Raw genomic sequence first — 16,829 nt, forward strand, 5'->3', positions numbered from 1 at the left:
TCAAAGGTGTTTTATTGGGAGCTGTGGTTTCACTTGCTCTTTCCATTATATTGGGTGCTGCATACATAAAGCTCTGCTGCCACATGTAATGTGTGAGACTCTGGATAGATGAGAATCAGAAAAATGTATTTATTAAAAAAAAAAAAAAAAAAAAAGGAAAAAGGCCATAAACTTATCAGGAAAGGGATAAATCAGAAACTGCAAGAGTAAATTTTTTTTTAAAGTCCATTATGATTGAAATGGCTTAAAGCATTTGACATTTAAAGTTTGACTTTTTGCAGCAAAAGATAAATCTTAACGGCTTTTGTTTTTTGGTGGTTTCATGCTGGCAAAAATCAGACACTTCACAGCCTAAGTAGGTATGATCTAGATAAGATGCATCTTTACATAGAGTCTTTTGGAAGATTTGTGTCCCAAACTGATCAAACGTAAAGATTTTTGTCACTTAGGACACGTTAAAGAGAAGGGCTTTTTTAAAGCCCAGTAAGTTTCTTTGTCACTTGGCAAAGGATCTTCTACTCAAATTCACACCGCCTTCATGGCCACTGCTATCCTCGGGCATCTGGAGCACCCTGTGGGCACGGGGGAGCTGGGCTCACCTGCTCTCAGTGGGGGCACCTTCTGGGGGTAGGAAGGGAGGGGTGGATAAAAGCCATACAGGTGTTTTATCCTGTTTGCAGCCATTCTCACAGCCTGGGGTTAGAGAGGGAAGCTGGGGCACGCTTCCTTCTTTGGTTGTCATTGTGCACAATTTCCAGCCTCTTCCCTACAAGACATTGGATTATTTGAGTTTAGTGGGGAAAATCTGGCAGGCTGCTGAGTATCTTTAGTGCTCAGGAAGTATTTGACTGGAACAAAAAATCCACCTAATGTCTCCCCATCAGAAATTGTTTGCCTTTTCTTCTGCTTAATCAGAGTACAAAATCATTGAAATGGTCAAGCAAAACTCTCCTCAAACTTTAAGATAGATGTCTTTTCTTGCCAAAGAGCATAAATTCTGAACAATTGGCTAGGCCTCAAATAATGCCCATAAAGAATATATTTTTTTATTGACACTAATTATAGATCCATTATGCCCTTCATATTACTTTGAGAGCCTGCAGCAGCCTTAATAAAACTGTGATTTCAGCTGAGCTATGTTTTAAGGAAGAATGGGCTATTGTAATTCTGGCTGAATGGCTGCACCAGGGGATGAGCTTTTACCTGAAAGCAGAACCATTTCATCAGCCCCTGAAACAGAGTCACCTCTGATAGTGGAGACAGCACCCATATGGGCAACCGATGACAACTTAATAGTGTAGAAAGGAGCACTGGGAAAAGGACACTGGGACAAAGTTCTACTCTTTCAGGAGATGCAGGCAGATCTTTCATCTCCCTGCTAAGCAGCCAGGTTCCCGGTTCTTTGGATCTTCTTTCAAAGACTGCTCAGCCTGCCAGCTGCAATGAATTCAGTGAGTGTTACTGAGACATGAAAGAGAGAATATTTTCCTTCATGGATTCAAACTCATGGGACTAGGGACTCAATGCCTAGTGTTTGGCCTCCAAAGTAATCTTGTTTTGTTAGGAAAAAAGCTTAGTCTTTGTTAAAAGCAAGAAAAAATAATAAAAAGAAAAAAGAAAAAAGAAAAAAAGGGGAAAAAAAAGAAAAAAGAAAAAAAAAAAAAAGAAAAAAGGAAAAAGAATTGGGGATACTTGGAAGGGTTTAGCAGTACTCTGTAGCTAACCGGCTATAGAAACTGGGAGTCAGCCAGCCTTGAACTTCACCCCTGCTGAATAATCCTCTGTGCCACCTTAGTCAAGTCTTTTGTATCATTTGCATCGCTCTCCCTTGCCCTCTGTGCTAAAATGCCCAGAAGCATTTGGCAAAAGGGAGTTCCTTCCCAGCAATGTATTACTGCTGTTTACTCACAGGCCTGACGGTGAGCCATGCTTTCTATCATCTTTCCAAGAGCAGCCACCCAATGGGGCTCCAGACTGCTGGGAAGAAAAAGGGACATATTACTGAGATATTTTATTGTTTCACCTTGTATCATAAAATATTTATCTCAGTGGTACTGTCAGATGCCCTGACATGAAGAATGACATCCTCCATCTCAGGCATTCACTGTATTTATATTTTATATTGCTGGTTTTAATACAAAAGTGCTTTTCCTGTGCCTATAATGAGAAATAAATCAAATAAAGGGCTTATGTTGGGGAGGATGCTGGTGTGGCTGCTTAACATTTTAGGAAAGATAGAAGGAAAATATTGAACCACTTGTGCTGCTTGCTTTGATCTGATCACAGTGATTGATAATACAGATTGTCAAACTAGAGATGAGCTTATGAAAGGATATAAATGTGTTTTTTATTGAACAAAGTAACATTCCAGAAAAGGTTCTTTTAAAGATAACAAGGTCTTTAATTAGAGCCTTCAGAACCATTGTTTGATCACTGTAAATAAGCTGCTTTATTGTGGGTTCTGCTAAAATGTTGGTTTGGGGTTTTTTTTGCATTATATTGCATACATCTTTCTCAAAAGATTCTGTTCTCAAGGTTACTAGATTTATATTTTCAAAGAGCTACGTTTTCTTTGTGACTTGAGTGGGAAGAACAAAGTTACTGTGCAATAACAAATAAATGTTTAAAACATGCATTTTAAGTTTATATTTCAATATATTGTGTGAGGGGGTCCGCATTACACAGCTGAAGTAAAATCTCTCAGGGTCACATTGTCACAAAGTGGGAATTTTCAAAATGTTTTAAGATTAATTATCACGGCTTCTAAAGGAAAAAGAACTTTTATTATCCTTTTTGAAAGCTTTGCATTTTCCATAGCTCCCTTTTACCAGCACAAATATTTTCTGCAAGTGCCTAGGTAACATTTTTCTTGTCTGAATGTAATCTTCATTGTATTATTCCAGGCAAACTGCCAAGTAAGGGCTAAAATCAGGGCCAAAGCAATCTAGTTGCAGACAAATATGTAATTAAAATCAATACTGCATGTGCAATTGGATCCCCAAAAATGTGGGTGGAAGATTTAAATTTTAAATTTTAATTTTTTATTTTTTTTTTTTTAATCCTAGTTATCAATAAAAATGAGGCTTCTGCAATCATGGCCTCAGTCTGTTAGCAATCATCCACCCAACATCTCACCCTCATAATCTTTCAACCTCTTGGCCTGTTACAGATAAATCTGGTAATATATGTTTTACTATTGATAAGCTGTTAAAAGTTGTTCTCTGATGTCTTTAATTGCACGGAAAACCTGGTGGCATCCCTCCATTATTCCTTGGTTTTGTGATCTATCTGTCTAACTTCTGCAAATGAAAAGTACTATCCTACGGTCTTCACTGTGGTATTACAAAGCATTTTGCTTGCCAGTGGATTATCTACCCATGTTAATTTCTTTGAAGGTAGGACAATGAACTCCCTTGATTTTAATTATCTTGGGGAGTTTTGTGGTATCACTCTGTTGCAGATATAGACTGAAATAGTCATTAAATATTCTTCAATAACACTTTTTGAGAGCTCCAGCCCCTTAACTGCTCCACTTAGTGGATGAGGGAAAGTCTGTGGATGTTGCCTGCTGAGACTTCAGGAAAGTCTTTGGCACAGTCTCTCACAGCATTCCCTTGGGAAAGTTGGCAGCCCACAGTTCGGACAAGTGTACTCACCACTGGATATAAAACCAGCTGGACAGCCAAGCCCAGAGAGTGGTGACAAAAGAAAGACATTGAGGTGCTGGAACATGCCCAGAGAAGTAAAACAGAGCTGGTAAAGGGGATTGAACATAAATCCTATGAGGAGCAGCTGCGGGAGTTGGGAAATTTAAGCCTAGAGAAAACGAGGCTAAGGGGAGATTTTATGGCTCTCTACCTAAAAGGAAGTCATTCTCCTCCCCCAGGCAACCAGTGACATAACAAGGGAAAATGGCCTCAAGTTGTGCCAGGGGAGGCTCATCTCGAAAAGTGGGAAAAAAAAATGTTCACTGAAAGAGTGGTTAAGCATTGGAACAGGCTGCCCGGGGAAATGGTAGAGTCACTATATCTGGAAGTATTAAAAGAGTGAGTAGACATGGCACTTCAAGATCTGTATTAGCAGCAGCCAGCCTCCACAGATGGGAACTGTACCAATTTCCATAGAGACAGCTGAGTTACTCTGTGTTGAATTGCTAAGTGACTGAAGAGAGCAAACAACTATGCACTATTTTTACAATAAGAAAATCATATTGTTCTTTTATGTTAAAGGGCAGCAGCTCTCTTGGTCTTCTGCTCAATACCAGAATTGTTGAAAGTGTGCTTAAACAGTGTGTTTATTCACCTGGCACTGGTTGATATTTTTGTGGCACTACAATCCAGAATATCTCTGCGTTAGTCATCAGAAAGCCTGCTGGGAGAGTTTGAGGTCTAAGTAAAGCAGAGCCCTTAAGCCTGTATAGGGTCCTCAGTAAGGGAAAGCAGGGGATGTTGTCCCGTCCAGCCTGTGAAAAGCATCTTCCAAATGTTTTTTTACTTTATTTTTTCAATCAAGATTCCTTCTCCAGAGGGTTAAAAACCTACAGCTTCTTCAGGGAAGCTGAGGATTTTCTGGTGTCCATCTCAGTTGTTGAGAGCATTGCACAAAAAACAAATAGGTTTGTCTGGACAGGTATTCACAACAGAGCACACTTAACCAGTATTACTATCCATCATTCTCCTGTTGTTTTGTGGTGCTCCATTGAGGCTTTGAGTAGGTTTAGGCTAACGCAAGAATAAGTTATGCTCAGCCTGAGCTCCCAGTGGCTTCTCTCGAGGTCTAGGAGATAGTCAAGTGCTTGTCATATGCAAGTGCTGCAGCAGAGTTAATAAATAGATCACAGACTCAGTAAGAGATGCTTATCAGCCCAGGCTATAATCAGGACTAGAATTATTCTTGAATGAACAATAGGAAGATCAGTCAGCTAATAGTTGTGGGTTTTTTGGTGTGACACTTGGGTGAAAAAAATAAGCTAAGCTGGTTTGTTGGTTGGTTTTTTGTTTTTTATTTTGTTTGTTGGTTTGGTGGTTTTGTTTTTTGGTGGTTTTGTTTTGTTTTTTCCTTGTTTGTTTGTTTGTTTGTTTGTTTGTTTTTCCTTTTCTCCCCACCATCCCCAACAACTACAAGGAGAGTTGTAAAGAGTGTTGCTCTTCCAGGGAATGGAGTTCTGCCAGAAATTACGGTATTTCAGCACAGGCCTTCTCAATTACTGATTGCAACTATGTAACCAGAAGTCAGGTTTTAAATATTTCTCATTGCCTGATACCATTCTGCTTACCTAGGAAGGAAAAAAGGAAAAAGAAAAGAAAAACAAACAAACAAACAAACACCCCACTTTAAACTGAAGAAGATATTAGTAAGGGTTTAGAGATATTGTGTGAAGGAAAATCTGTCTTCTCAGAGGAGATAAAGCAAAGGGCAAAATTAACCCTGGGGGGGGGTTAATTTGGGGAACCCTTTGGGGAAGGGAAAAATGGAAATGAGAAAGTATTTTAAGAAGCTGAACAATATTAGTAGGATGTGGGAACTGGCAGTGGTCAGAAAATAGATTTTTAGGCTCCAGGCAGTAGCGTGAAGCCTGAGGGAAAAGCCAAGTACATAACTCTCCCACTCTGGCTTGGAAAATCATAAGGAGGAACCCAAAACAATCCTTGTAGATATCCTCTTCCTGACACCTGGTGTTTTTCCAGCTTGTTCACAGGTAAAGATGTTTACAAGGAGGTGTTGTTCTAAATGACCAATAATCTTCATTGTACCAAAACACTGGATAAAAGAGCTTGTCTTTCAATAAACCTTTGTTGTAATTTCCTCCGAAGGAACCGGAGTTTTGCATATTGTTTTTTGTGCTGTCCTGAATCATAAAGATAGTAGGAGAGCAAATTAATACACTCACTCAAAATGTGGAAATGAGAACGTTTCTCACCAAATGAAACTTTGAGATGAGATTTCAGAAAGGGCAAGTCCAAATCACTTCAGGACAGATCTTGGTTAGCTCTTGGGAAGAAATGCACAGAAGAATGGAAGCTAGTATTAAAGTCAACATTTCTGATTTTCTGTGTTCAATGCAATTCTATCTACAAATGGAACACAATGTGTTTACTGCATTGCCTTTATATATAGGTAATTGATCCCATGCTCCAAAACTTCTGCTAATCTCCTGCAGAGACCAGGAGGAATTTTCCTTCTTCTGCATAACTTGGCTTTTGATTTTTTTTTTTTTTTCTTCTTTATTCTTCTCCCTGTGCACCTGCTTCTGAAACAGTAAAGGTTGACCACAAGTAGAATGGAGAAGGGAGGACTGGTTTTGGCAGGACAAGATACAGTTCCAGGTTTTACTGAGGAAGTGCTGAAACACGTGGCTGGGCTGCTTTGTTCCTTTTCTCAAAGTTCTGAACATGACAGACAGAAAAGAAATTTTTTGCTGCCAGATCAGAATCAGTATGCTCATTTCAACATGGGACAGGGATCACCATTGTTAATTTTCCAGTTTTCCAATTTCTTGTATTTTCTTCAGGTCTTCTGATACCACAGGATGTTCAAATGTTGGTTGCACTTGGGTGTCTCCTGTCTTCTCCCTGGGCTCCTTCAAGGGTCTGTGGGTTTTTGTCTCCTGCTGTAGTCTGTTGTTTCCTATGGGGTATGCTATGTCCTGTGCTCTGTACAGGCACCTTTAGTGTCTGAGCTCCACTGCCTGCTGGTTTCAGGAGACAGCTCCTGACAAGTTGGCAATCCTATGCTCTACCGCTACCTATTTTGGTCTAAAAATCTGGAAATGTAGATTCTTCAGACCTTGTGCTCCTCGCATGCATTTAGGAACTGTGTACACATAGAGTCACTGAAGTCACAAGATGGTTTTTCTCATCACCCTGAGGAAGTCAAAGAAAATTTGGTTAGTTATCACAAGATAAATACTATTTCATACGGTTTAAGTATTATTTTTGTTTTCACTCAAAGAGGAAAAGACACTTGATGAAGCGAGAAAAAGCTAAATAATGCTTTTCTTTCCTTTTGTATTTCTTTTCAGGCTCCGTCTATGAGATGTTTGGAAATGAATGCTCCCTGTCAACAGGAGAAGTCATCAAAATTATTGGCTTCAAAATTAATAAGCTCATAGCAAGTATCTGTGAGAATAATGAAGTCAGCCAGCTTTCAGACAAAGTGGAATTACCACTAAATTTTCCTGGTATAGTATTTTATGCATACACATTTTTGAGGAATTATAGCCCCGAGTAATCACCTTTGTTGATTTTATTGATTTGCTGTCTTGATTGATATTTGAGGTTACAACTCAGCTATCAAGAATACAGTTTTATCAGATGAAACAAAACACCGTCAACTAATTTTTAAATTTCAGCTCTTACAGTCCTTTCTCAAATCTGGACAGAAATGATTAATATTATAAAGTTTTGTGGTAATGCTTTCTAACTTGGAGTCCCTTGGTGTAAGAATTACAACAAAAAATCTTCTTTTAATTTATTTATGGCTTTGCCAAACCTTGTCTGAGCTGAAATCTTCCTTGTTGTGTTCTCAAACTATAATTCATTTACCATTACTATGTCTGTATTTTATTATTTTGGGTACAAAATATTTTCAATACTTTGTTTTCAATACTGCTTTTATTTTAATGTTTTATTTTAACTGCAGTGGCCAGAATGGCTGCTCCATTCTCAGAAACAGGATTAGAGGGGAATGGATGTGTTTTTCTGCTTAAAAACCTCTTTAATTGTTCTATAGAGAAATCCAAATATAATCATATTTTGGACAATGGACTTGAAATTTGGCATGTGATACTGACTTCTTACTTGAACCATGTCCTCCTCTCTTCATGTTGCCTTGTTATGGAGAGCAGGCCAAGTACTGAACCCAGTACTAGTTCATCATGCGTCATATTTTTTAATTTTTGAATTTTGCTCTCATCTCAGTTCCTCTACTCTTAAGGCCCAGCAGAGTTGAAGAGGGAAGTGAATAAACCACAGAGGGAGGAGTGCATATCCCCTGTGGGTATCCCATGTGTGAGAAGTGGAGGAGGCAAACAGTGTTAGGAAAATGGCAGATAAAGTTTTGACCTCAGAGCAGGACAAAAGGATGAGGACTTTCCATGCAAAGATCAGAGGCTGGAGGCAGGTGCAGCTGGTTTCAGCAGCAGAGGAAGACCCCACCCACTCACGAGTTTGCAAGTAGGGCATTTCCTGTGCTTCGAGGCTTGCAGGAAGCAGAGGTAATGGGAGCCCCTTGGGGAGAGGAGATGAGCAAGCTGGAAAACTGCATGAGAAGGGCAGGGGGAGTGGGACAGAGTCTAGGGGAGAAGTTGTGGGACACCTGCAGAAAGGAAACAGTGGTACCGAGCACACAGAGGGCACAAGAGACTTCAAGACTCTGAGATCATGCCATCAGTCTAGTTAATGGACTGAATGAAGCTACAGTTTTGTACAAAAAACCAAAAAAAAACCCAAACAACAACAACAACAACAACAACAACAAAAAAAAAACCCAAACAAACAAAAAAACCCCTAAATATTTAGTTAGCACTGTATTGTACTGAAAGCACGTGGGAATTTAAATTGATGCTACATGGGGAACATAATACGAGTGTTTTCTAGTGTTTGAGTGCTTGACTTAATAACCTCATTGATGCTCTTCTAAAGTCCTGCAGCGTACTTCAGAGTGTGTGCATGTGCATGTATAGGGTTTAGGTTATGCCAGTATCAAAGCTGGGATGTGCTTTTTCTGCAGCGGGAGACGACACACTTCTTGAAACAAATAAAATGTAAAGGTCCATGAGAATGAAATGTTTCATCTGAATTCCACAGAAAAATATCTTCTGCTATGACTTTATTTTCCATCTCTAAAATACAGATTTCTCTCTGAAATAGTTGTGTATGTATAACATTTCCTCGCACAGTAAATCCTCAATTTACCTTCACATTTTTCTTAGGGTGTGAATCAGAATGGTTTCTATGACCACTTATTAAAAGATTTTTTTGGAATGCCATTTTCAAGCACCAGTGGGGCCCAGACGTAGAAATCAAAGACCTTTTAATTATCTGTGGCTAGCTAGAGATATTGAAATACAACTCTCCTGTGAATGCTCAAGACACCTGGTATTTTTCTTGTAATCCAAGTTTCTCTGATATTATTAAAATTTCTTCTATCCCAAAAATGCATACACCAATAGAAATACATTCTGTCTTGATTGGCAGATGAGGTTGAACGTTTGAATCCTAAAATATCCAACACAACAGAGTGATAAAAATAATCCTAAATTTATTAATGTTGAAAGTCCTGATCATTAGAACAGAAAGACTTGTGATTTCAAATACTTGAACCTGTTGAATCGGGATTTATTTGCATTCAAGTGATCAGTTTTACAACTTGGCATTTGGATACTGTTGCCCTACTGAGCACATTTTCAAATTTGATCTAATCACTACAATTTTCATGCATAGTTATGAACTCTCCCAACCAGTGTTCTAGAAAACTGGGTTATTTCACTTGAAAAATAAATTCAGAGTTCATTTTGCTGAAATTTGTCATTATTATCCTCCACATGATGGGTATTATCAGCAGCACTGAAGAGAGGCATAATGACACTTCTTATTAGCCCAACAGGGAGCACCTCTTTCCTGTTTTTCTCTGTGTATGTACTCTTATGTATTCAAGAGCTATTTGGTGAGATGTAAATTTGTCATTTCTCTAATTTAGTTCTTAGCTGATGAATGATTCTGCTCTGCAGAGTCAAGATTTCCTAGTCTCTAGCTCTTTCTTGACCTTTTTCTTTTTCACTTTATTACATACACATGCTAAGCCCTAACTGAAACATTGTACATGAAGCATGGCTTGCCCCCATCTCCTGAACAAAGCACAGAACTGAATTGCCGATGATCTTTTTCATGCTGCCTTTGAATTAATTCAATAAAAATATCCACAGGTTTCCAGGAGGCTGACCCTGTATTTACATTGTGTGTACAGTGCTTTCTTGCCAGTGTTGATGCAAAAATATATTTTGCTGTTTTCCATTTCCTTTGCCATGAGTTCTTTTCTTGCCATGGGCTCATGTATCCTTCCACTGCGTGCATGACGGCACAAACGAGCAGTGCTCCTATTTAGGTTACTCTGGGGATAGCAGCTCTGAGAGTAAAGAACATTGGCTTTAAACGAGCCTTACTCTTTGTCTTTCTAAGCATATTTGCAGTTTTCAGAACTCCTTTTTTTCTGCTCTGCCAAATCAGATCCTTGATAAAGGCCTAATCTGCCCTTTGCATTAGTGAAACCGCTGCAACCGCAAGTTCACTATCTGTTATTTTGTTTTATCCTCATTCTAATTTGTTCTTTCTCATGCCTCAGAGGGCCAGGCTATTCTTTCTGTGCTCATACACTGGGTAAAAAAATAGAAGTCTGCTGTTAGTCTAGACATTTCAATGGCTATGTCTAACCACATTTTGAACTGCAATTTTCCCTACTAGCAAATTAGCAGACAGGTAATTTGCACAACAGCTGAATTTTTTGCCAGCACAAATTTCATTCTGTTGTATTCCTTCTTCTGCAAAAAACATTACTGGACTGCCCCTGTTCTCATGAGGTCCCTGGCTGTTGCTGTTGCTCATTCCTACGTGGTCTGATAGACACCTAGCTGAGCATGACTGCCCCTTGGTGTTAAAAGACAGGAGACTTGGCAATGACCACACAACACATCCGTGGAAGAACAGGGGTTAGGCATTAAAAGGCTCATCTCAGTATTAGGTGAGGGAGAGTTGGCCTTTGGGACAGGATGAGGGGAGGAGGATGCTGAAGCAGAAGAGGTAGAGAGTGGTTGTTGGAGGTGGGGGAAAAGAGGAATATCAATTAAGTCATCTCCAGAGAAGGTAGAAACTGTGCTCTTCCCAATCTCTTGCCTTACTTGGGGAACAGAAAGAGTTAGTCTAGGACAGATGCCTTGCTCTGCTCTTCTTTTTTCTTGAAGGCTGCTTGCTACTCTACAAGGCAATCCTAACTATCCCCACTGACTGTGGGGGAAACAGTAAAATACTCCTTTCCTTCAGGACTCTAATTAAGACTGAAAATAGGACCTATAAAGCTCCAGGGTGGTACATTTTACACTACAGCCAGTAAAAGAGAGCTGCATATACTGTTCTGTAAAAAGGTGGTAAAAATATCCTTCTATCAAAACATGCTTTCCCACAGTACATTGAGTCTTGTGTTCCTCTGGCTATGTTTTCTCTCCCACGCCAGTGAAATAATTTTCTCAGATTCTCAAGCTCTCTCTGTCTCAACTTATACACCAATTAGTAAAATTATTTGAAAAGATGGGCTGATGATATTTGGATCTTACTAATTGTCGTATTATATCTAGGCGGACACTTCACATGGTGAAATGTCACTAGGTACAGAGACTTCATGGAGTGGAATGGTTACATTTTCCTGTAGTATTATTATATATGTGTATAGTACGTCTTGTATGACTGTTTAATTTTCCCCCACACCATTGGACAGCAGTACAGTTTGGTTGTAGACCAGATTGCATTTAGAAAATATATCTATAGGAGCAATAATGCCAGATCTTGATAAAGCAGATGGACTTTTTTCCAAATTTGTTATTTCCATCTGTCTTTCCCCCTTACAGTCCACCAAGATCTCTTGGGAAAGTCTAAGTGAATTTGATTCAGTCATTTTATGATTTATGAAAAATTACAAAAATATTTTTGTTTGACCTAAAAATGTCCAAATTTTAGCATCTCAGACTTGCCATATGTCTCTTCCTCCTGGAGGTTTCCTTGTTATCTTACATTTGGAAAACATTTGTTTTTGCAATTTGTTTTACAGTGATTTTAATAAGGCTCTGAATTGTTCCAGATAGTATTGTTTGCTGGGGTTTGCGGTTTCGTTTTGGTTTTTACATATATACAGTATCAAAGGGAGCATTGAGAGGATACCATGGCAGAATACAGCAGTGACCTCCAACCAACATACCAAAATAGCCTTTTATGTATTTACCTATATATAGCCTAACATACCTATATGTTAGGTGCCTTCGTGTCAGGAGTCTTATCAATGCAGAAGCCAAGTATGCAAGGCCACATGGCTCTTCTCTTGCCTAAGCAAGCATTCTGTCAGCAAAATTAAGAAAACCAACAGAACAGAAGGCAAACATTTTTCTGCTCCCATCCTTGACAAAGCCAGTCTGCCTGGGCCAAGGGGATAATCAGGTGTCTAGTTTTGTATGAAATCTGATCATTATCCTTCCATATGACACCTGTTTTCCAGCCTGGTATGTTCATCGGTTTGCTTCTGAAATGGTTGCCTTCCAAATAACTTTGTAGGCACAGAAAAACTAGTAGCCTGAGACTATTGTGAAACTCACAGAAGAGAGGGATGTTTCTCATACCTGTATGTTGGCAAATATTTTCATTTGGAAGCTGTCTTTAGCACAGTTTATGGAGACTTTTCAATGCAATTGGAGAGAGTCTGTGGGGTAAACACACTTGCTCCTGTATGATAGATGGGTAAGCATAGTTACTGCCTTTGGGACACATTGTAACTTTTTGAATATCCTTTTTAACAAAGAATATTCCTATTTGCTTTCTCCCAGCACTGCCAGGGAATGATACCCTTCTTGCGCTTCCAAAGCATGATACTAGAACACTGTCTTTTCCACAGTTTCAGTTTGTCACTGGTGCCTTGTCACAGCGATACTTTCTAAATGCTGAAGAACCTGATTGTGTTGATCTGCACTGACGTGCTCCAGTGGTGATTGGGATTGTGGTAGACAACTTCCTCACTAATAATTGTGTTAAAAATGGAAGTGGGAAACATTACAAATATCAGCAGGAAAGAAATGTGTGTTGAAGTTGTACTTCGTACATTCAGGCATGTGCCTTCTATGCAGCCCAGGAAAAAGCCTGGAGGTTTTCCTGCAGGTTTTCCTGCAGTGAGGACATATATGTAGTGGATGCATTGACACAAGGGTAAAGATTTCACACAGGAAAAACTGGCTGTCATACAGACAACTGTGAAGGCACAGAACTGCAGAAAGAAGTGACATTGGCACAACTGGTGACAATTTCTGCATCAGATCAAACAGGCTATTGCTGCTTAGGCTGCTGCCAGGCCCTCAGAGATGTTTGTTCCCACAGTTACTAGTGGCCACATGGCACACCCAGAACCAAACATGACCAATCTGGAGAATAATTCAGTTAACAGCTACTCAACATACAGAATCTTATTTGTGTCTCATTTAACAAGAGTGGTGCTAAAGTTACAAAGTGAAAGTACGGGGTTTTTTACTGTAAAGCCAGAATCACAGCAATCCTGTAGCCAGAACCCCCACCCCTCCCCCCTGCCCCCCCCCAAAAAAAAACCCACAACAAAACAAAAAAAAAATCAGAAAAGGCTGCTGTGATAAAAGTAATTATTTGATGCATCCTTTTAAAGAAATACAATCTGAGGGACACTCTGACAACCTGCAGAGACCTCAGTTACGTTGATTGTGGTCAGTAATGAAAAGGTGTGGTCAGTAAGGGAAAAGGTGTGGAAGAAAATAAGAACCTTGCTTATTTTTAAGAGAAACAGTACCCCCTGATCCAATTTGTTAAACAATCCCACAATCAGGGGCAGTCTAGTGAAGGAAATGAATGTCTTCCCAAGATCCAACAGCAACTGTGTGTTCTGGCAGGACCTTACTGAGATCTAGGTATCTGTTGGGACATCCCCCACTTGGCTGGGGACAGTTGGGTAGGATATTTGAAACCTTGCAGACACAGCTTAAACTACTCATGAGATTTGAAGCTGCCTTAAAAACATCTTTAGTGGTACCAGCCAGGCTCCTTGATTCTCCATCCCATGCTTCCTCCTTAACAGCCAAGTTAAGGAGTGCCCTCTCTGTGGTCCAGAGGAGTCAATACTGAGGAAGACCGAGGCTGTAGGATTTTTGCTTGTTGGCTTTGGCAGACAAAGGGAGAAAAGGTGCAGCATCTCGCAGGGATCTTGGCTTCTTTGTCGCTGTAGCTGTAGCTATTGCTTTATTTGTGGCTAGGAAACTTGGCCTAGAAACAACCTCAATTCTCGGTTATATGCACTCGAAAGCAGATCTTTGACAATGTCACAGGAAGCTGCGCTGCAGTTCCATAAGGCAGCATTCACAACGCTGCCACACCTTGTGAAGAAGACAGCTGAATCACACAGTTCAGCTAAGACCTGATTTTTAGTCCTCTCAACCCTCCAGTTCATCTTCCTTTATGAAAACCCTCACGCAAATATAGAAATGTACACATTTTTCTTGCAGTGGAAACTCCTAATGAGACAGATCCAAAGGGCATGATTAACATGAAGTAATAATGTCCCTAGGAGATAGGGAAGCTCAGATACAGCTTCTGCCTTGCAGAACTTCAGCATTTTAATTGCTTCATGATGGCTGGAGTGCTACAACACTCAGACTTTGAATTAATCCAGCTGGTGGACTGGGCTATCAGATGCGTTAAAATCTATTTGCACTTTCTTATCTGTAGGTGCTACTCTTTCATTTGGGATGTATCCTTAAACACACTTGGAATTCCCAGTCTGTGTGTGGAAGGTTACATAGCACTGATGTTTAGACAAGAAACGTATCCTGCATGAACTGATCACATTAATGTTGTGTTTCCTCATATTACATTTGCATTTAGCTCTCAAAAGCTGGTTTTCTGAAAAGACAGATAGGAATTTAGGATACTGTTCCTTTTTTCTGTGGCAAAGAAAAATTTTACTGTGGAATAAGAATGCTGGATGTCAGAAACTGGATATAGCAGAAAGAGTTAATTCCAGCTACCTACACATTGTACCATGCAGCTGATATTACCTCTATAGAGTCGTATTTCTAGCAATTGAGCTATCATCTATGAGTTATTTGATGTGCTTTGCTCCCCATTTTTATAACATTCACAGTCTAAAATTTGGCATGACTTGCTTTATGCATTACCCTTTTCATAATGCAAATTCTCTGTTCTTAGGTCTTTATAAGATTGTGGCAGATAAGACTCCATATGTCAGCATTGAAGAAATTGCAAGAAAAGTCTCTATTGGGCCAACAAGGTTCGGCCATCCTTGTTTCTACAGCGCTGAGGATATAAAATTGGCAAACTTCACTATCAAACATGATGAGAAGATCGTCTTCAACTCAGTGGAAGAGGTCCATGGAACGATGGTTGTGAACTGTGTTGTGGTCAGAAATAACCAGTCTCATTTCTTTACTTTGCCCCTTTCGCAAGAAGGAGAATTCTATGAGTGTGAAGATGACCAGATATACACCCTAAAAGAGATTGCAGAATGGAAAATCCCTAAGTGTAGAAACCGGATTGTTAAACTTTCCAATACTTTACATATGTGTGACTCCTCTAATCCACTTCCTGAGAATTTTGATGGCTGTTTGATTCTCATGCCTGTCTACGAAGTGCAGGCAGTAATGAAATGTAAGTAGAAATTAAAATCAGTGTTCTGTTAAACTTGGTGTAGCAAAGTACAAAAGTACCCTTAAATTAACAACATTTTCTTAAAATGGCCATGAAAGATTCAGTTTGTTAAAAATTCCTTATCCATATTTGCCACTAATATTAGTTCCAAGAGGAAGAAAGATAAAAATAATACTTCCTTTAGTATTTCTTTATCATCTCTTAGTTAAGGTTAATACCTTGCATTTTTTTCTATTGCCATTTTGTTGATCACTGCAATTAAATCCTCACTGAATATATATTGCGTAGCAAAAAGGTTAAGCTTAGGAATTCTGTTCAGTTCCCAGATTCTCTTTCTTTGGGTCTTACACTTCGGCCATGGAGGAGCCACTTGATCATTTTTGACTGTGTCTAGGAGCTAGGAAAAGAATAGGGACATACATGTTGCAATACACTTTATTACAATTTATTTTTCAGAATGAGGACATTGCAGAAAGGAAACTCACATCATTTTATTCTGTTGTAGAAAGAAATATCAACTGAATATGAATGCAAAATATCATGGACAATTTCTGAAACCTGTAGGTTTAAGGAAACAGAAAATTTAGAAAACCAATATCTTTAAGAGTTTGTGCTCTGACTTCTTATTTTTAAAAACTCCAAAGTATCTATGGCACTAGATGTTCTAGTTGTTCCACCAAAACATTGATACAGCTGTGTTCTGATTGCAGGATAATAGTTTAGCTTTTGGGAAGATTTTGCTGCTTGTTGCATTTACTAGGAGCTAACCAATGAGCTCCATAGACATTGAATCCTAACAGAGATATGCCATTCATGAGGATATTAAGCATAAAATCTTTTCACAATTGAGCATTTCTCTGTTGAATTATGTGTCCTGGTTTGGAGACAAATTTGGGGGAAAACCCCTGTATAGGATCCCTCTGGGAAGTAAACCCAAGTGGCCCCTCCCTCCAACCAGTATGAAAAAAACCCCCTCTTTGGAGAAAAGTGGAAAAAGCTATTTTACTAAACAAATAAAGTGCATACACGTTTAAAGAATGAATAATATGAAACAATAAAACCTCTCCTTCTGAAGTGAGATGGCAAATTGAGAAAGTCCTTGCCGTGGGTGTAGCTCGGCTCTCTCTCAGTGTCTCCTCAGTCCCAGTCCCTCCGGCGCTGCTGGAAAATGCCGAGGTCCAGGCCCCGGTGGGCCGCAGGTGCAGCCCCCAGTGCTCCCCTGGGTTTTCAGTCCAGAGCAGGTTGAAACACTTCCGAGAAAAAGGAAAAAAAAACAGTCCAGGGAACTTCTCTGCCTTAGCTAGCTGAAACTAACTAAAAGCAAAAAATAAATCTCTGTCCTGCAATCTCTCCAAGCCTCCACCGAACATGCCGTCCACAGAAGAATGTGGA

At 39.5% G+C, this 16,829-nt stretch overlaps 1 protein-coding gene across 1 annotated transcript in view; it reads left to right on the forward strand.

Annotated features, from left to right (window-relative positions):
- The window catches only part of THEMIS (thymocyte selection associated), a 77,138-nt gene that overhangs the window by 11,390 nt on the left and 48,919 nt on the right, over positions 1 to 16,829 (forward strand). The window contains exons 4-5 of the mRNA XM_040059627.1: positions 7,022 to 7,180; positions 14,979 to 15,437. Coding sequence (XP_039915561.1) covers positions 7,022 to 7,180; positions 14,979 to 15,437 — 618 coding nt within the window. The remainder of the gene's footprint in view (positions 1 to 7,021; positions 7,181 to 14,978; positions 15,438 to 16,829) is intronic.

The sequence above is a fragment of the Hirundo rustica genome, chromosome 3 (genome assembly GCF_015227805.2).
Source record: "Hirundo rustica isolate bHirRus1 chromosome 3, bHirRus1.pri.v3, whole genome shotgun sequence".
NCBI classification, from domain to species: domain Eukaryota; kingdom Metazoa; phylum Chordata; class Aves; order Passeriformes; family Hirundinidae; genus Hirundo; species Hirundo rustica.